The sequence below is a fragment of the Phyllobates terribilis genome, unplaced genomic scaffold (assembly GCF_046119375.1).
Source record: "Phyllobates terribilis strain yellow unplaced genomic scaffold, ASM4611937v1 Scaffold_3__8_contigs__length_932513732, whole genome shotgun sequence".
Lineage (NCBI taxonomy): Eukaryota > Metazoa > Chordata > Amphibia > Anura > Dendrobatidae > Phyllobates > Phyllobates terribilis.
This window is the reverse complement of record NW_027362763.1, coordinates 22,167,164-22,188,827: the sequence shown is the minus strand read 5'-3', so window position 1 is coordinate 22,188,827 and position 21,664 is coordinate 22,167,164. Positions and strand designations below refer to the sequence as shown.

At 42.8% G+C, this 21,664-nt stretch overlaps 1 protein-coding gene across 2 annotated transcripts in view; it reads right to left on the bottom strand.

Annotated features, from left to right (window-relative positions):
• Positions 1 to 17,204, bottom strand: part of LOC141258712 (uncharacterized) — a 36,654-nt gene extending 19,450 nt beyond the window's left edge. The window contains exons 1-3 of one of the 2 annotated variants that reach the window (XM_073673734.1): positions 16,939 to 17,204; positions 16,219 to 16,353; positions 102 to 278 (exon numbers count right to left, since the gene is read on the bottom strand). In XM_073673734.1, coding sequence (XP_073529835.1) covers positions 102 to 278; positions 16,219 to 16,293 — 252 coding nt within the window. In that variant the 5' untranslated portion in view covers positions 16,294 to 16,353; positions 16,939 to 17,204. The other variant, XM_073673735.1, reaches the window with a different exon arrangement.
• Positions 17,205 to 21,664: the final 4,460 nt, after the last annotated feature.

The following is a 21,664-nucleotide window of genomic DNA, read 5'->3' as shown; positions in this document are numbered from 1 at the left end:
ATCTTGTAAATGTCAAAACTTGTGTCACTGTCCAAATAATTCTGAACCTAACTGTATACCAACATCACCCAGAATGCTCCAGTGTATTTCCCAACATTCACCTCTCCGGTCAGCAGCTCTGTGATCTTGCTGGTGAGATCTAGGATCTTCTTCTCAGGCATTGGAGAGTGCGGGGCTTCTGTGATGGGGCTCTCATTCCTGCTCCTTCTTCTGGATACGTGGTGATGGATGATGGGAGTCACACAGTCACTTGATGTCTTCTTCACTAATGTGCAATCCTGTAGAAGGAGATAAATATTACACGGAAGGAAACATAAGAGCAGGACATTTTATGTGTCGCCTCACCAGGTAGCCGCCCATCCATCTCAATAGGAGAGCTCATGTGGCACTCACTACCTGGTTTACTCTTTACTGTTTGGGAGGTCTAAGGACCCTGGAAGTTGGAGATCAATAGTCAACTGAAAGTTGCCTCCAGTGGTTTGGTGGTGGTGCTGTCTGGGTCGCTCTGTCAGCAGTGAGGGGTGACATAGAAATATACAGGCAGACAGTGATACAGGAGACTCTTCTATGGAGTCCAACTTAGATATAGAGGCCAAGATCGAATCAGGAACAAGACCTGCTCAGAGAATAACCGGAATCCCTCTGAGAGACATGCTATTAGCTAATAATAAATAAAGGGTGTCATTTGCCAAAAAGTCTTCTCCAGGTTCATCACTGGGGTTCCATCAGTAAGATCTATTATCAATAGGGAAGAGGATGAAGGGGGTCGATGTTGATGAGGAATCCCTTATGTAGAAAAACAAGTTTCTTCTTTGCAAAAGGAATTTAGTTTTCTGTAGACCAACAAAGTGACTGATTTGGAAGATCAATGTACATGAGTGACAATAGATGTAGAGATCTTGAGGGCTCGGAAGGTCAGGACTGTATGATATTTATATCAGGACTGTATGGGAGGGACACCTTACTCTTGTCCATATGAATTACATGGAGGAGTTAGGGGGAGAGATTACTTTGTTACTTGCGGTGGAGTTGGATTCTCCCGGTTGAGCGCTCCGGTCAGGAGACGGGTTCAGGAAAGCGATTGCTGGAGGGTTTTGGTTTCTTTAGGCTGAATTTAGGGGCATGAAGCAGGTAGTTTTAGATATAAAAAGGTTTTAACAAAAACTAAAAAGGATGGAAATATTTTATAAAAACACATAACGGACTACAGAAACTACTGAGGTCGCTCAGGTCCTTGCAATTTATAGCCAGAGATGCAGCTCTGCCAGATGGTGAGAGAGGAAAGGGGCAGAACACAACTCATCCCCGCACCATGATCGTCAGGTGCCAAAGGGCTGTGATGGGAACTGGAGCCTAACAATATCCACTAGGTCTGACATGTACAGAAGCATGAAGTAGGGTCTAATACGCAGTCAGTGTCTTACAAATGAGTGAAGAGCATATCACCAATGCAGTTGCACCGGGGCCCAGACGTCGACCCTTGCAGGCAGCGGTGTACGATCCAACGTGGCAGATCACGGAGCCACTATGGGGCCCCTCAGTCAAGGGGCCCGATGCTGCTTGAGACCCGGCACCTCCCACTCCCATCCGTAATCATGTGGCCACCCAGAGCTGAGTGCAGGCATTGAAAAAGGGGGAGTTTCATGCAGGGAGAGACGCTGGCTAATGAACGCTTCCCCATCAGACTGATGAGAGCGTTCACTGGTTGGTGTCTCTATCCTCCTGCACGGCACCACAATGGTGAATGTTCATAGAGTTATAAGGTACAGCACACAAGGGACCATAGTGGAGGAAGTGCAGAAGGACTTACAATGTTTCTCTACTCCATGCATTGCTCCTGTCCCAGCATCACTGTCAAAGAGAAGAGGTTGGGAGAGGACAGCCCAGGACACCACGGCAGGAGCAAGGGAGCTGTTATTAGTCCTGTCTGCTGTGTCCTTCTCTTCCACAGCGGGTTCTGCAGCTCATCTCTGAACTATGTTCTGCTGAACGCCCGATAACATAGAAGACTAGTATATGAGTGTGTGTGTGTGTGTGTGTGTGTGTGTGTGTGTGTGTGTGTGTGTGTGTGTGTGTGTATATATATACAGTACAGACCAAAAGTTTGGACACGCCTTCTCATTTAAAGATTTTTCTGCATTTTCTTGAGTATGAAAATTGTACATTCACACTGAAGGCATCAAAACTATGAATTACCACATGTGGAATTATATACTTAACAAAAAAGTGTGAAACAACTGAAAATATGTCTTATATTCTAGGTTCCTCAAAGTAGCCACCTATAAGAAAAAACATATTGATTCAGCGTTAAAAAAAGTTCTTGCGAAAAATACTCATTTAAATAACAGAGATGATGATATTAATAACAGCCAGAAATTAATAATAAAAAATATCAAACAATATGGATAAAAAAAAACATCTTCAGTACCCCATATAGCCGCCAATTTGAGGAAATAAAAAATATTGTACACAGATATGTCCTTATATTATTTCAAGACCAAGACTTAAACAAAATCCTGGAAAATGAATTAGTATGTGTGCCGAGAAAAGGGAGATCGATAGGTGCTACTCTTTCCCCAAGTCTATACATGCCACAAAAAATTGATAAAAAAATCTGGCTCAGTTGTAAAGGTTTTTTTAAATGTGCGTGTTTCAAATGTACGATGTGCCAGTATACACTGCAAACTCAAAAAACTGATGCAGCCAATGATATAAAAAGATTTATTAATTGCAATACTAATCATGTTGTGTGTTGCTTATTTTGCAAAGAATGTAAAATTAAATACATTGGCTGCACGATAAGTAAATTAAAGAAAAGGATGGCAGAACATGTTACCAACATCAAAAATAAAAATGCATCCTATTCAGGGGCATGCAAACATTTTGTAGAGAGACATAAAGGGGAATTAAATAATTTTTCATTTTATGGGCTAGAAAAAGTGGATATTCCTATTAGAGGAGGAGATTGGAGGAAAAAACTCCTCCTAAGAGAGTTATTTTGGATTATCAAACTGGATACAAAATACAAAAATACAAAATATAAAAGACTTCACCGCCGGCTTTCTCGTTCTGTGCTGCGCTCTCCCGCCGGTTATTTCAAATGAACAGCTGAGGTATCAGGTGATGCCGATCAGCTGTTCATTTGAAGTAGCCGCAGTGCCCTCAGAGGGTTCATGTGAGTTCATGATTGACTGCATTGCATGAACTCGCATGAACTTTCCCACGGCCGCACAGGTCAGCCTCACCTCCCAGACGATCAGACCGGTCATGATTGGTGTGTGCGCGGTGTCTGTGCGATGTCTGCGGGTGTGCACGGTGTCTGTGCGATGTCTGCGGGTGTCTGTGCGATGTCTGCGAGTGTCTGTGCGATGTCTGCGAGTGTCTGTGCGATGTCTGCGAGTGTGTGCGGTGTCTGTGCGATGTCTGCGAGTGTGTGCGGTGTCTGTGCGATGTCTGCGAGTGTGTGCGGTGTCTGTGCGATGTCTGCGGGTGTGTGCGTGCAGGCAGACATAGGCCGATGTGACACTACTACTCCCATCGGCCTACAGTGCCTACAAGTAGTATTCAACCCCCTGCAGATTTAGCTGGTTGACACATGCGGAATTAACTTGGCATTGTGACATTTGCACTGTAGATCAGTCTGGAAGTGGGAAATGCACTGCAGCAATTTTTTTTTTTTTTTTAAAAAACCGTTAAAAGTTAATTCAGAGTGTCATTTATTATTCAACCCCTCAAACCACAAGAATTCTGTTTGGTCCCCCTAAAGTATTAAGAAGTAGTTCAGGCACCAAGAATAATGAGCTTCACATGTGTGGATTAAAGATCTCTTTTGCCAGCCTTTTCTGACTATTTAAGACCCTCCCCAAACTTGTGAACAGCACTCAGACATGGTCAACATGGGAAAGACAAAGGAGCATTCCAAGGCCATCAGAGACAAGATCGTGCAGGGTCACAAGGCTGGCAAGGGGTACAAAACCCTTTCCAAGGAGTTGGGCCTACCTGTCTCCACTGTTGGGAGCATCATACGTAAATGGAAGGCTTATAGAACTACTGTTAGCCTTCCACGGCCTGGACAGCCTTTGAAAGTGTCCTCCCGTGCCGAGGCCAGGCTTGTCCGAAGAGTCAAGGCTAACCCAAGGACAACAAGGAAGGAGCTCCGGGAAGATCTCATGGCAGTGGGGACATTGGTTTCAGTCAATACCATAAGTAACGTACTCCACCGCAATGGTCTCCGTTCCAGACGAGCCCGTAAGGTACCTTTACTTTCAAAGCGTCATGTCAAGGCTCGTCTACAGTTTGCTCATGATCACTTGGAGGACTCTGAGACAGACTGGTTCAAGGTTATATGGTCTGATGAGACCAAGATCGAGATCTTTGGTGCCAACCACACACGTGACTTTGGAGACTGGATGGCACTGCATACGACCCCAAGAATACCATCCCTACAGTCAAGCATGGTGGTGGCAGCATCATGCTTTGGGGCTGTTTCTCTGCCAAGGGGCCTGGCCATCTGGTCCGCATCCATGGGAAGATGGATAGCACGGCCTACCTGGAGATTTTGGCCAAGAACCTCCGCTCCTCCATCAAGGATCTTAAGATGGGTCGTAATTTCATCTTCCAACAAGACAACGACCCAAAGCACACAGCCAAGAAAACCAAGGCCTGGTTCAAGAGGGAAAAAGTCAAGGTGTTGGAGTGGCCTAGTCAGTCTCCTGACCTTAACCCAATTGAAAACTTGTGGAAGGAGCTTAAGAATAAAGTCCACATGAGACACCCAAAGAACCTAGATAACTTGGAGAAGATCTGCATGGAGGAGTGGGCCAAGATAACTCCACAGACCTGTGCCGGCCTGATCAGGTCTTATAAAAGACGATTATTAGCTGTAATTGCAAACAAGGGTTATTCCACAAAATATTAAACATAGGGGTTGAATAATAATTGACCCACACTTTTATGTTTAAAATTTAATAAAATTCAACTGAGCAACATAACTTTTTGGTTTGTAAGATTTATGCTTCTGTTCATAAAACCTACTCTCGTTTGCAGTTTGAAGGCTCTAACTTATTTGCATCTTATCAAACCAGCTAAATCTACAGGGGGTTGAATACTACTTGTAGGCACTGTATGTCTGTCCCCCGTCCACTCGTGCTAGCAGGATCAGCTCGATGGGAGCAGTAGTTCCCATCAGCCTGATCCTACTATTTAAACTGCCCCATATGTTATTTTTGCCCCTATATACATCTTTTATTCTTTTAGGCCCCCATATATTTTTTTTGTGTTTTTGGTCCCCAATAAATTTTAAATACATTTCATTGGTGGCCAGTGGTTACCTAAAATAAATTAGTTTATACATTACCTGTCCCCGCCGATCGCCACCTAAAATAAAGTAAAAAATAAAAAACTACACCTATACTCACCTAGACACCTAATTCCCCAAAGCCATCGATCTCCTGTAATAAAATATAAAATAATAAACCACAACCTTATCCTTACCCCTCCGTAGTAGTCCACGAGTGTCCCACGAAGATCTCCAGTTTAGAGCAGCCACATAAAATGTAACCGCTCTGAACCGCTGCCGCCGGCAGAATGACGGGGCCGTAAAGCAGCCCCATCATTGCATAAGCGGGTTCGCCGGAGTTCAGGCAGCGCTGCTCCGGTTAGCTCCTTTACGGCCCCGCTGACCGTGAGAAATTCCCACGGTACAGCAGTGCCGTAAAGGAGGTCACCGGAGCAGCGCTGACTGAATGCACTCCGGTGACCTCAGTCAGGGGCTCACGCTGCCGGGAGCGGACGTGTTCCCGGCAGTGTGAGCTTACAGCAGCCATGCACAGCTGTCACCATCTCCAGATGTGACAGCTGTGCATGGGAGATCAGCGCAGGAACGTGGACAGGTAACTATTTTTTTTTAAGTAAACTAAGAATTAAATAAAATGGTGTGGTTTATTTCAAATAAATTATTTTTTTCTGGGTGTAGTGTGTGTTTTTTCTTTTTAACACTTTGTAGGTTAGTAATGGGGGTGTCTTATAGACGCCCATCATTACTAACCTGGCCTTCATGGCAGCTGGCGCTGACATGAACCGCACCACTATTACCCCTTGCCACCGCACCAGGGCAGCGTGGAAGAGCGAGGCTAAGCGCCAGAATTGGCACATACTACGGATGCGCCATTTCTGGGGCGGCTGACGGCTGGTGTTTCTAGCCTGGGAGGGGGCCAATATTCATGGCACCCTTCCTGGGCTATTAATATCAGCCCCCAGCTGTCTGCCTAGCCTTTGCTAGCTATTAAAATAGGGAGGACCCCAAGTAATTTTTTTGGGGGGGTCCCCCATTTTAATAGCTAGTAAAGGCTAGGTATTCAGCTGGGGGCAGATATTAGTAGTCTGGGAAGCTCCGTGGGTATTACCCCCTTCCCAGGCTTCAAACATCTGCCCCAGCCGTCTGCTTAACCTCCGCTAGAGGCTAAAATTACGGGGAACCCCACGCCAATTTTTTGTTTAATAAATCCTTTATTTTAACACTAAATGACAAGTACAGTAACCAACACTATCACTGTACTTCTTATATATGTGACAGACATGTTTCTATCTATCTAATCTATGTGTGATGCTCTATTCTTTCTGTTCTAAATTGTCGGGTACAGGTGTATGCCGCTGATGAATTGCCGGCTTTTCATGTTTCACTGTGAGCACTGTTCCCATCGCTTTGGGCAACCACCTCCCCCAATACATTCTACATTATTGTTAGTTGTTTTCCTTCATTTAGAATTAACCTACAAGGAAAGAAAGGGTTTATTTTCATTCCGATATTTTTGTCCCATTGACTTGCATTGGTTTCCGGTATCGGAATCGGCAATATCCGATACTTTTTGGGTATCGGCCCGATCCAATCCGATCCGATAATTCCTGATATCGGAAGGTATCGCTCAACACTTCTCAGCAGATAATAGAAAAATAGAAGAGTTTACCTCTCCACTCAGCAGATAATAGAAATATAGAAGAGTTTACCTCTCCACTCAGCAGATAATAGAAATATAGAAGAGTTTACCTCTCCACTCAGCAGATAATAGAAATATAGAAGAGTTTACCTCTCCACTCAGCAGATAATAGAAATATAGAAGAGTTTACCTCTCCACTCAGCAGATAATAGAAATATAGAAGAGTTTACCTCTCCACTCAGCAGATAATAGAAATATAGGAGAGTTTACCTCTCCGCTCAGCAGATAATAGAAATATAGGAGAGTTTAACTCTCCACTCAGCAGATAATAGAAATATAGAAGAGTTTACCTCTCCACTCAGCAGATAATGATAGAAATATAAAAGAGTTTACCTCTCCACTCAGCAGATAATAGAAATATAGAAGAGTTTACCTATCCACTCAGCAGATAATAGAAATATAGGAGAGTTTACCTCTCCACTCAGCAGATAATGATAGAAATATAAAAGAGTTTACCTCTCCACTCAGCAGATAATAGAAATATAGAAGAGTTTACCTATCCGCTCAGCTGATAACAGAAATATAGAAGAGTTTACCTCTCCTCTCAGCTGATAATAGAAATATAGAAGAGTTTACCTATCCGCTCAGCTGATAACAGAAATATAGAAGAGTTTACCTATCCGCTCAGCTGATAACATAAATATAGAAGAGTTTACCTCTCCTCTCAGCTGATAATAGAAATATAGAAGAGTTTACCTATCCACTCAGCAGATAATAATAGAAATATAGAAGAGTTTACCTCTCCTCTCAGCTGATAATAGAAATATAGAAGAGTTTACCTATTCGCTCAGCAGATAATAATAGAAATATAGAAGTTTACCTCTCCGCTCAGCAGATAATAGTAATATAGAAGAATTTACCTCTCCGCTCAGCTAATAGAAATATAGAAGAGTTTACCTCTCCACTCAGCAGATAATAGAAATATAGAAGAGTTTACCTCTCCGCTCAGCAGATAATAATAGAAATATAGAAGAGTTTACCTCTCCGCTCAGCAGATAATAATAGTAATCTAGAAGAGTTTACCTCTCCACTCAGCAGATAATGATAGAAATCTAGAAGAGTTTACCTCTCCACTCAGCAGATAATGATAGAAATATAGAAGAGTTTACCTCTCCACTCAGCAGATAATAATAGAAATATAGAAGAGTTTACCTCTCCGCTCAGCAGATAATGATAGAAATATAGAAGAGTTTACCTCTCCACTCAGCAGATGATAGAAATATAGAAGAGTTTACCTCTCCGCTCAGCAGATAATAGAAATATAGAAGTTTACCTCTCCGCTCAGCAGATAATAGAAATATAGAAGAGTTTACCTCTCCGCTCAGCAGATAATAGAAATATAGAAGAGTTTACCTCTCCGCTCAGCAGATAATAATAGAAATAAAGAAGAGTTTACCTCTCCGCTCAGCAGATAATAGAAACATAGGAGAGTTTAACTCTCCACTCAGCAGATAATAGATACATAGAAGAGTTTACCTCTCCACTCAGCAGATAATGATAGAAATCTAGAAAAGAGTTTACCTCTCCACTCAGCAGATAATGATAGAAATCTAGAAGAGTTTACCTCTCCACTCAGCAGATAATAATAGAAATACAGAAGAGTTTACCTCTCCACTCAGCAGATAATAGAAATATAGAAGAGTTTACCTCTCCACTCAGCAGATAATAGAAATATAGAAGAGTTTACCTCTCCACTCAGCAGATAATAGAAATATAGAAGAGTTTACCTATCCGCTCAGCTGATAATAGAAATATAGAAGAGTTTACCTCTCCACTCAGCAGATAATACTAGAAATATAGAAGAGTTTACTTCTCCGCTCATCAGATAATAGAAATATAGGAGAGTTTAACTCTCCACTCAGCAGATAATAGAAATATAGAAGAGTTTACCTCTCCACTCAGCAGATAATAGAAATATAGAAGAGTTTACCTCTCCACTCAGCAGATAATAGAAATATAGAAGAGTTTACCTCTCCACTCAGCAGATAATAGAAATATAGAAGAGTTTACCTCTCCACTCAGCAGATAATAGAAATATAGAAGAGTTTACCTATCCGCTCAGCTGATAATAGAAATGTAGTAGAGTTTACCTCTCCACTCAGCAAATAGAAATCTAGAAGAGTTTACCTCTCCACTCAGCAGATAATAATAGAAATATAGAAGAGTTTACCTCTCCACTCAGCAGATAATAGATATATAGAAGAGTTTACCTCTCCACTCAGCAGATAATAGAAATATAGAAGAGTTTACCTCTCCACTCAGCAGATAATAGAAATATAGAAGAGTTTACCTCTCCACTCAGCAGATAATAGAAATATAGAAGAGTTTACCTATCCGCTCAGCTGATAACAGAAATATAGAAGAGTTTACCTCTCCTCTCAGCTGATAATAGAAATATAGAAGAGTTTACCTATCCGCTCAGCTGATAACAGAAATATAGAAGAGTTTACCTATCCGCTCAGCTGATAACAGAAATATAGAAGAGTTTACCTCTCCTCTCAGCTGATAATAGAAATATAGAAGAGTTTACATATCCACTCAGCAGATAATAATAGAAATATAGAAGAGTTTACCTCTCCTCTCAGCTGATAATAGAAATATAGAAGAGTTTACCTATTCGCTCAGCAGATAATAATAGAAATATAGAAGTTTACCTCTCCGCTCAGCAGATAATAGTAATATAGAAGAGTTTACCTCTCCACTCAGCAGATAATAGAAATATAGAAGAGTTTACCTCTCCACTCAGCAGATAATAGAAATATAGAAGAGTTTACCTCTCCACTCAGCAGATAATAGAAATATAGAAGAGTTTACCTCTCCACTCAGCAGATAATAGAAATATGGAAGAGTTTACCTCTCCACTCAGCAGATAATAGAAATGTAGTAGAGTTTACCTCTCCACTCAGCAAATAGAAATCTAGAAGAGTTTACCTCTCCACTCAGCAGATAATAATAGAAATATAGAAGAGTTTACCTCTCCACTCAGCAGATAATAGATATATAGAAGAGTTTACCTCTCCACTCAGCAGATAATAGATATATAGAAGAGTTTACCTCTCCACTCAGCAGATAATAGAAATATAGAAGAGTTTACCTCTCCACTCAGCAGATAATAGAAATATAGAAGAGTTTACCTCTCCACTCAGCAGATAATAGAAATATAGAAGAGTTTACCTATCCGCTCAGCTGATAACAGAAATATAGAAGAGTTTACCTCTCCTCTCAGCTGATAATAGAAATATAGAAGAGTTTACCTATCCGCTCAGCTGATAACAGAAATATAGAAGAGTTTACCTATCCGCTCAGCTGATAACAGAAATATAGAAGAGTTTACCTCTCCTCTCAGCTGATAATAGAAATATAGAAGAGTTTACATATCCACTCAGCAGATAATAATAGAAATATAGAAGAGTTTACCTCTCCTCTCAGCTGATAATAGAAATATAGAAGAGTTTACCTATTCGCTCAGCAGATAATAATAGAAATATAGAAGTTTACCTCTCCGCTCAGCAGATAATAGTAATATAGAAGAATTTACCTCTCCGCTCAGCTAATAGAAATATAGAAGAGTTTACCTCTCCGCTCAGCAGATAATAATAGAAATATAGAAGAGTTTACCTCTCCGCTCAGCAGATAATAATAGTAATCTAGAAGAGTTTACCTCTCCACTCAGCAGATAATGATAGAAATCTAGAAGAGTTTACCTCTCCACTCAGCAGATAATGATAGAAATATAGAAGAGTTTACCTCTCCACTCAGCAGATAATAATAGAAATATAGAAGAGTTTACCTCTCCGCTCAGCAGATAATGATAGAAATATAGAAGAGTTTACCTCTCCACTCAGCAGATAATGATAGAAATATAGAAGAGTTTACCTCTCCGCTCAGCAGATAATAGAAATATAGAAGTTTACCTCTCCGCTCAGCAGATAATAGAAATATAGAAGTTTACCTCTCCGCTCAGCAGATAATAGAAATATAGAAGAGTTTACCTCTCCGCTCAGCAGATAATAGAAATATAGAAGAGTTTACCTCTCCGCTCAGCAGATAATAATAGAAATAAAGAAGAGTTTACCTCTCCGCTCAGCAGATAATAATAGAAATAAAGAAGAGTTTACCTCTCCGCTCAGCAGATAATAGAAACATAGGAGAGTTTAACTCTCCACTCAGCAGATAATAGATATATAGAAGAGTTTACCTCTCCACTCAGCAGATAATGATAGAAATCTAGAAAAGAGTTTACCTCTCCACTCAGCAGATAATGATAGAAATCTAGAAGAGTTTACCTCTCCACTCAGCAGATAATGATAGAAATCTAGAAGAGTTTACCTCTCCACTCAGCAGATAATAGAAATATAGAAGAGTTTACCTCTCCACTCAGCAGATAATGATAGAAATACAGAATAGTTTACCTCTCCACTCAGCAGATAATAGATATATAGAAGAGTTTACCTCTCCACTCACCAGATAATAGAAATATAGAAGAGTTTACCTCTCCACTCAGCAGATAATAGAAATATAGAAGAGTTTACCTCTCCACTCAGCAGATAATAGAAATATAGAAGAGTTTACCTATCCGCTCAGCTGATAACAGAAATATAGAAGAGTTTACCTATCCGCTCAGCTGATAACAGAAATATAGAAGAGTTTACCTCTCCTCTCAGCTGATAATAGAAATCTAGAAGAGTTTACCTATCCGCTCAGCTGATAACAGAAATATAGAAGAGTTTACCTCTCCTCTCAGCTGATAATAGAAATATAGAAGAGTTTACCTATCCACTCAGCAGATAATAATAGAAATATAGAAGAGTTTACCTCTCCACTCAGCAGATAATGATAGAAATATAAAAGAGTTTACCTCTCCGCTCAGCAGATAATAGAAATATAGAAGTTTACCTCTCCGCTCAGCAGATAATAGAAATATAGAAGAGTTTACCTCTCCACTCAGCAGATAATAGAAATATAGAAGAATTTACCTCTCCGCTCAGCAGATAATGATAGAAATATAGAAGAGTTTACCTCTCCGCTCAGCAGATAATAGAAATATAGAAGAGTTTACCTCTCCACTCAGCAGATAATAGTAATATAGAAGTTTACCTCTCCGCTCAGCAGATAATAGTAATATAGAAGTTTACCTCTCCGCTCAGCAGATAATAGAAATATAGAAGAGTTTACCTCTCCACTCAGCAGATAATAGAAATATAGAAGAGTTTACCTCTCCGCTCAGCAGATAATAGAAATATAGAAGAGTTTACCTCTCCGCTCAGCAGATAATAATAGAAATATAGAAGAGTTTACCTCTCCACTCAGCAGATAATAGAAATCTAGAAGAGTTTATCTCTCCACTCAGCAGATAATGATAGAAATATAGAAGAGTTTACCTCTCCACTCAGCAGATAATGATAGAAATATAGAAGAGTTTACCTCTCCACTCAGCAGATAATAGAAATATAGAAGTTTACCTCTCCGCTCAGCAGATAATAGAAATATAGAAGAGTTTACCTCTCCGCTCAGCAGATAATAGAAATATAGAAGAGTTTACCTCTCCACTCAGCAGATAATAGAAATATAGAAGAATTTACCTCTCCTCTCAGCAGATAATAATAGAAATATAGAAGAGTTTACCTCTCCACTCAGCAGATAATAGAAATATAGAAGAGTTTACCTCTCCACTCAGCAGATAATAGAAATATAGAAGAGTTTACCTCTCCACTCAGCAGATAATAGTAATATAGAAGTTTACCTCTCCGCTCAGCAGATAATAGAAATATAGAAGAGTTTACCTCTCCACTCAGCAGATAATAGAAATATAGAAGAGTTTACCTCTCCGCTCAGCAGATAATAGAAATATAGAAGAGTTTACCTCTCCACTCAGCAGATAATAGTAATATAGAAGTTTACCTCTCCGCTCAGCAGATAATAGAAATATAGAAGAGTTTACCTCTCCACTCAGCAGATAATAGAAATATAGAAGAGTTTACCTCTCCGCTCAGCAGATAATAGAAATCTAGAAGAGTTTACCTCTCCGCTCAGCAGATAATAGAAATCTATAAGAGTTTACCTCTCCACTCAGCAGATAATAGAAATCTAGAAGAGTTTACCTCTCCACTCAGCAGATAATAGTTATATAGAAGAGTTTACCTCTCCATTCAGCAGATAATAGAAATATAGAAGAGTTTACCTCTCCACTCAGCAGATAATAGATATATAGAAGAGTTTACCTCTCCACTCAGCAGATAATAGAAATATAGAAGAGTTTACCTCTCCGCTCAGCAGATAATAATAGAAATATAGAAGAGTTTACCTCTCCACTCAGCAGATAATAGTTATATAGAAGAGTTTACCTCTCCACTCAGCAGATAATAGAAATATAGAAGAGTTTACCTCTCCGCTCAGCAGATAATGATAGAAATATAGAAGAGTTTACCTCTCCACTCAGCAGATAATGATAGAAATATAGAAGAGTTTACCTCTCCGCTCAGCAGATAATAGAAATATAGAAGAGTTTACCTCTCCACTCAGCAGATAATAGTAATATAGAAGTTTACCTCTCCGCTCAGCAGATAATAGAAATATAGAAGAGTTTACCTCTCCACTCAGCAGATAATAGAAATATAGGAGAGTTTACCTCTCCGCTCAGCAGATAAAAGAAATATAGGAGAGTTTACCTCTCCACTCAGCAGATAATGATAGAAATATAAAAGAGTTTACCTCTCCGCTCAGCAGATAATAGAAATATAGAAGAGTTTACCTCTCCACTCAGCAGATAATAATAGAAATATAGAAGAGTTTACCTCTCCGCTCAGCAGATAATAGAAATATAGAAGAGTTTACCTATCCACTCAGCAGATAATAATAGAAATATAGAAGAGTTTACCTCTCCTCTCAGCTGATAATAGAAATATAGAAGAGTTTACCTATTCGCTCAGCAGATAATAATAGAAATATAGAAGAGTTTACCTCTCCACTCAGCAGATAATAATAGAAATATAGAAGTTTACCTCTCCGCTCAGCAGATAATAGTAATATAGAAGAATTTACCTCTCCGCTCAGATAATAGAAATATAGAAGAGTTTACCTCTCCACTCAGCAGATAATAGAAATATAGAAGAGTTTACCTCTCCGCTCAGCGGATAATAATAGAAATATAGAAGAGTTTACCTCTCCGCTCAGCAGATAATAATAGAAATCTAGAAGAGTTAACCTCTCCACTCAGCAGATAATGATAGAAATCTAGAAGAGTTTACCTCTCCACTCAGCAGATAATAATAGAAATATAGAAGAGTTTACCTCTCCGCTCAGCAGATAATGATAGAAATATAGAAGAGTTTACCTCTCCGCTCAGCAGATAATAATAGAAATATAAAAGAGTTTACCTCTCCGCTCAGCAGATAATAATAGAAATATAAAAGAGTTTACCTCTCCGCTCAGCAGATAATAGAAATATAGAAGTTTACCTCTCCGCTCAGCAGATAATAGTTAACCTCTACACTCAGCAGATAATAGATATATAGAAGAGTTTACCTCTCCACTCAGCAGATAATAGAAATGTAGTAGAGTTTACCTCTCCACTCAGCAGATAATGATAGAAATCTAGAAGAGTTTACCTCTCCGCTCAGCAGATAATAGAAATATAGAAGAGTTTACCTCTCCACTCAGCAGATAATAATAGAAATATAGAAGAGTTTACCTCTCCGCTCAGCGGATAATAGAAATATAGGAGAGTTTAACTCTCCACTCAGCAGATAATAGTAATATAGAAGTTTACCTCTCCGCTCAGCAGATAATAGAAATATAGAAGAGTTTACCTCTCCACTCAGCAGATAATGATAGAAATATAGAAGAGTTTAACTCGCCACTCAGCAGATAATAGATATATAGAAGAGTTTACCTCTCCACTCAGCAGATAATGATAGAAATATAGAAGAGTTTACCTCTCCGCTCAGCAGATAATAGAAATATAGAAGAGTTTACCTCTCCACTCAGCAGATAATAGTAATATAGAAGTTTACCTCTCCGCTCAGCAGATAATAGAAATATAGAAGAGTTTACCTCTCCACTCAGCAGATAATAGAAATATAGAAGAGTTTACCTCTCCACTCAGCAGATAATAGAAATATAGAAGAGTTTACCTCTCCACACAGCACATAATAGAAATATAGAAGAGTTTACCTCTCCGCTCAGCAGATAATAGAAATATAGAAGAATTTACCTCTCCACTCAGCAGATAATAGAAATATAGAAGAATTTACCTCTCCTCTCAGCAGATAATAATAGAAATATAGAAGAGTTTACCTCTCCACTCAGCAGATAATAGAAATATAGAAGAGTTTACCTCCCACTCAGCAGATAATAGAAATAGAGAAGAGTTTACCTCTCAGCTCAGCAGATAATAGAAATAGAGAAGAGTTTACCTCTCCACTCTGCAGATAATAGAAATAGAGAAGAGTTTACCTCTCCACTCAGTAGATAATAGAAATATAGAAGAGTTTACCTCTCCACTCAGCAAATGATAGAAATATAGAAGAGTTTACCTCTCCACTCAGCAGATAATAGAAATATAGAAGAGTTTACCTCTCCACTCAGCAGATAATAGAAATATAGAAGAGTTTACCTCTCCACTCAGCAGATAATAATAGAAATATAGAAGAGTTTACCTCTCCGCTCAGCAGATAATAGAAATATAGAAGAGTTTACCTCTCCACTCAGCAGATAATAATAGAAATATAGAAGAGTTTACCTCTCCACTCAGCAGATAATAGAAATATAGAAGAGTTTACCTCTCCACTCAGCAGATAATAGAAATATAGAAGAGTTTACCTCTCCACTCAGCAGATAATAATAGAAATATAGAAGAGTTTACCTCTCCGCTCAGCAGATAATAGAAATAGAGAAGAGTTTACCTCTCTACTCAGCAGATAATAGAAATATAGAAGAGTTTACCTCTCCACTCTGCAGATAATAGAAATAGAGAAGAGTTTACCTCTCCACTCAGCAAATGATAGAAATATAGAAGAGTTTACCTCTCCACTCAGCAGATAATAGAAATATAGAAGAGTTTACCTCTCCACTCAGCAGATAATAGAAATATAGAAGAGTTTACCTCTCCACTCAGCAGATAGTAGAAATATAGAAGAGTTTACCTCTCCGCTCAGCAGATAATAGAAATATAGAAGAGTTTACCTCTCCACTCAGCAGATAATAGAAATATAGAAGAGTTTACCTCTCCGCTCAGCAGGGAGATGATCTCTAAGGTGAGGTCGGTTATTCTTCTCTTCGTCCATGTTTGCTTCGTCATTCGGGGTAAATCTGGGTGGTGTGAAGGTCTCTGGTCTTCGGGGTCTTTATGATCGGGGGGCTGTAATCACAGGGACATCATCGTTAGTCACATCCGCAGCTGAACTCGTAGTGCAGTGACATTACAGATTATTAATAGGTATTTTACACCGGGGCATCAGGTTTCCTCCGGTTAGCGCTCAGCTTGCTCTCTCTTACAGTCTCTCAGTTTCTTCCGGCCTCATGAATATAGGGGGTCGGTGAAGACGGTTAGGGGTCTCTAATATGAGGGCACAGAGCAGGATTCCCACCTGTGTAACCAGTAAAGTCTTCCCCTGTCTGCGCTCGGCCTGGTCACAGCCCTCAGTGAGTCTTCTGGAGGAGCTGTCCACTTGGAGGCGCTATTTCTCCTCCTCAGGGGGGATCCGTGTAGTATATACTTTCCCCTCCGTATATGACGGCAGCAGTGACACACACGCAGGTGACACGGAGGCTCCTGACAGTGTGCGGACCGCGGGGAGGACTCAGACGTCTGCGGTCACAGAGGGGACACAGAGACTGCAGGGAGTGAGCAGAACACCGGCGGACACTGTGTGACTGAGGAAGAGGAAGCCATGACTGCAGCAGACTGTGTGTGAGAGCCGAGTCCTGGCTGCTGTCACCTCACCTGATACCGCAGCCGTGTGAACGCGTCCTGTCCGCAGGGCTGACACCAGAGACATCAGCTGTACCCACGGCACGGCGAGACTGCAGGACCTGTGATGACGTCAGCACCATGTGATCATACAGAGTGACGATGTCACCGGAAAGGGCGGGGCCTCATGCTCTATGGCAACCCTGATTGTTGGAAGCCGCGTTCTGCTGCTGCTGCTGAGTCTGTGGAGATTACAGCGAGGAGCTGAGGGCTGAACAGGGGGATTGTGGGAGGAGGGGGGGCTGAACAGGGGGATTGTGGGAGGAGGGGGGGCTGAACAGGGGGATTGTGGGAGGAGGGGGGGCTGAACAGGGGGATTGTGGGAGGAGGGGGGCTGAACAGGGGGATTGTGGGAGGAGGAGGGGCTGAACAGGGGGATTGTGGGAGGAGGGGGGGCTGAACAAGGGGATTGTGGGAGGAGGGGGGGCTGAACGGGGATTGTGGGAGGAGGGGGGGGCTGAACAGGGGGATTGTGGGAGGAGGGGGGCTGAACAGGGGGATTGTGGGAGGAGGGGGGCTGAACAGGGGGATTGTGGGAGGAGGAGGGGCTGAACAGGGGGATTGTGGGAGGAGGGGGGGCTGAACAGGGGGATTGTGGGAGGAGGGGGGCTGACCAGGGGGATTGTGGGAGGAGGGGGGCTGACCAGGGGGATTGTGGGAGGAGGGGGGCTGACCAGGGGGATTGTGGGAGGAGGGGGCTGAACAGGGGGATTGTGGGAGGAGGGGGCTGAACAGGGGGATTGTGGGAGGAGGGGCTGAACAGGGGGATTGTGGGAGGAGGGGGCCGAACAGGGGGATTGTGGGAGGAGGGGGCCGAACAGGGGGATTGTGGGAGGAGGGGGCCGAACAGGCGGATTGTGGGAGGAGGGGGGCCTGAACAGGGGGATTGGTGGAGGAGGGGGGCTGAACAGGGGGATTGTGGGAGGAGGGGGGCTGAACAGGGGGATTGTGGGAGGAGGGGGCTGAACAGGGGGATTGTGGGAGGAGGGGGGCTGAACAGGGGGATTGTGGGAGGAGGGGGGCTGAACAGGGGGATTGTGGGAGGAGGGGGGCTGAACAGGGGGATTGTGGGAGGAGGGGGGCTGAACAGGCGGATTGTGGGAGGAGGGGGCGCTGAACAAGGGGATTGTGGGAGGAGGGGGTCGAACAGGGGGATTGTTGGAGGAGGAGGAGGAGGGGGCCGAACAGGGGGATTGTGGGAGGAAGGGGGGCCGAACAGGAGGATTGTGGGAGGAGGGGGGGCCGAACAGGGGGATTGTGGGAGGAGGGAGGGCTGAACTGGGGGGATTGTGGGAGGAGGGGGGTTGTTACCTGTATGGGGCTGAGGGTCCAGCCTCCTTTCTCGCCCCCTCCCCTGGTGTCATTTCTTCGCACCAAGGAGGCCCTAGGCATCGACTCCTACAAGACCTATCCTCACAGATATTCTCTTGGGCAGAGAGGAGTCTGGTCAGTTTCTGCGGTACACCTACAGGGGTCCATAAACACGGTAGCCGATTACTTGAGCAGACGGAGGATTCGGCCTACTGAGTGGCAGTTGAATGGGGAAGTGTTCAGATGCCTGTGTCATCGGTGGGGAGCCCCTCACTTGGATCTCTTTGCGAGCAGAAAGAATGCGAAGGTCCAGAGATTATATTCCCTCAATCCGGGAGACAACCCAGAGGGGATAGATTCCTTAAACCAGTTATGGGATCTCTTGTATGCCTTTCCTCCCATAGCCCTAATTCCATGGGTCCTCAGGAAGATCCAAGAATAGAGAGCAACTGTGATTCTGGTGGTCCCATATTGGCTGAGAAGAAGCTGATTCCCCCTGGTGAGATAAATGACCTTGAGGGACCCAGTCCTACTACCATTGAGGAAGGACCTACTTTCTCAGGGTCCAGTTCTCCAACCAGACCCAGAGAGTCTGCAGTTATCTGCATGGATCCTGAGAGGAGGATCTTAAGAGTTAAGGGTCTGTCTGACCAAGTAATATCCACAATTCAGGCCAGCCGTAAGCCAGTCATTTGTGCAATTTGTAATAAAATTTGGAAGAGGTTTTGCTCTGAATGTGGTAGCTCTTCTATAGATATTTCCCACCCTGACATCCCAAAAGTCTTAGACTTCCTCCAGGCGGGGTTTAATAAGGGGTTGAGACTGAGCACTTTAAAAGGGAGGAAATGGTTGAGGAGATAAAAGTGGCTGGGACCCTAGGAGGCAGCGATCATGCTATTATAGAATTTTGGATAACTAGAGGAGGAAGACATGTGAAGACTCAAACTTCAAGGTTAGATTTCAGAAAGGCAGATTTTAAGCTACTCAGAAAGAGAATAGGAGGGATCCAATGGCTGGATGTCCTTAAGGACAAAAATGTCCAGGAAGGATGGGAAATTGTTTTAAAAATGAGATTCTCAAAGCGCTATCGTTAACAATCCCGAAAAGTAGGAAGAATGGGAAGCATTTAAGGAAACCAAGATGGATGAACACAGAACTTAAACACATGCTAAAAAGAAAGAAAGAAATGTTTATCAAATGGAAAGAGGAAGGCATATCTAAAGAAGATTATAATGCAGTCTGCAGATCCTGCAGGGCACGTATCAGGTTAGCTAAAGCTGACAATGAATTAAGGCTTGCAAGAGATGTCAAAAGCAATAAAAAAGGATTTGGGGGGATGTCAAAAGTAAAAGGAAAGTCAAAGATGCTATAGGATTTTTACAGGATGAAAATGGTGAAATGGTAAGAAAGGATGTTGAGAAGGCCGAACTTTTTAATTCCTATTTTGCATCAGTTTTCTCTCAGAAAGAAAATGTAACATCAACTGATCTTCACTGTCCTATTAAAGGAATAGAAGAATCCAGGTTATCTGTAAACAGAGATATTGTGAGGGAATATTTAGCTAACATAAATGAGTTCAAGTCTCCAGGTACAAATGAATTACACCCCAGAGTACTGAAGGAGATCGTAGAAGAAATTTTAGAACCACTCTCCATAATCTTTGAAAATTCTTGGAGAACAGGAGAAGTCCCAGAAGACTGGAGAAGAGCAAATGTTGTTCCTATCTTGAAAAAGGGGAAGAAGGTGGACCCAGGGAACTATAGGCCGGTGAGTCTGACTTCTATACCAGGAAAGATCTTTGAATAAATTCTTAAACAACATGTATGTAAGTACCTGGATAAGAATGAAGTAATTAACCAGAGTCAGCATGGGTTTGTAACTAACAAGTCATGTCAGACTAACTTAATTTCCTTCTATGACAGAATCACTAACTGGGTGGATCAGGGATATGCTGTAGATATAGTATATCTTGACTTCAGCAAAGCATTTGACAAAGTTTCTCACACCATCCTTATTGAAAAAATGACCAAGTATGGAATGGACCAGGCAACTGTTAGGTGGATTCATAACTGGCTTGGTGATCGGACTCAAAGAGTGGTCGTAAATGGCTTCACATCCAGTTGGATGAATGTCTCAAGTGGGGTACCACAGGGCTCTGTCCTGGGACCTGTATTGTTCAACATCTTTATCAATGATTTAGATGAAGGAATTGAGGGTAAACTGATTCAATTTGCTGATGACACAAAGCTAGGAGGGATAGCTAATACTAGAGAAGAGAGAGAGAGGATTCAAAAAGACCTAAATAAACTGGAGCAGTGGGCAGCAACCAACAGAATGGTTTTTAACAGGGAAAAATGCAAAGTACTACATCTGGGCAATAAAAATGATAAAAGCATCTACAGAATGGGAGGAATAGAGCTAAGCAACAGTACATGTGAAAAAGACAGGTATACTAATAGATCATAGACTGAACATGAGTCAACAGTGTGATGCAGCAGCAAAAAAGGCAAATGGGAGGAGGGGCTGAACAGGGGGATTGTGGGAGGAGGGGGCCGAACAGGGGGATTGTGGGAGGAGGGGGCCGAACAGGCGGATTGTGGGAGGAGGGGGGCCTGAACAGGGGGATTGTGGGAGGAGGGGGGCTGAACAGGGGGATTGTGGGAGGAGGGGGGCTGAACAGGGGGATTGTGGGTGGAGGGGGGCTGAACAGGGGGATTGTGGGAGGAGGGGGGCTGAACAGGGGGATTGTGGGAGGAGGGGGGCTGAACAGGCGGATTGTGGGAGGAGGGGGCGCTGAACAGGGGGATTGTGGGAGGAGGGGGGCCGAACAAGGGGATTGTGGGAGGAGGGGGGCCGAACAGGGGGATTTTTGGAGGAGGAGGAGGGGGCCGAACACGGGGATTGTGGGAGGAAGGGGGGCCGAACAGGGGGATTGTGGGAGGAAGGGGGGGCCGAACAGGGGGATTGTGGGAGGAGGGGGGCTGAACAGGGGGATTGTGGGAGGAGGGGGGCCGAACAGGGGGATTGTTGGAGGAGGAGGAGGAGGGGGCCGAACAGGGGGATTGTGGGAGGAAGGGGGGCCGAACAGGAGGATTGTGGGAGGAGGGGGGGCCGAACAGGGGGATTGTGGGAGGAGGGAGGGCTGAACTGGGGGGATTGTGGGAGGAGGGGTGTTGTTACCTGTATGGGGCTGAGTGTCCCGCCTCCTTTCTCGCCCCCTCCCCTGGTGTCATTTCTTCGCACCAAGGAGGCCCTAGGCATCGACTCCTACAAGACCTATCCTCACAGATATTCTCTTGGGCAGAGAGGAGTCTGGTCAGTTTCTGCGGTACACCTACAGGGGTCCATAAACACGGTAGCCGATTACTTGAGCAGACGGAGGATTCGG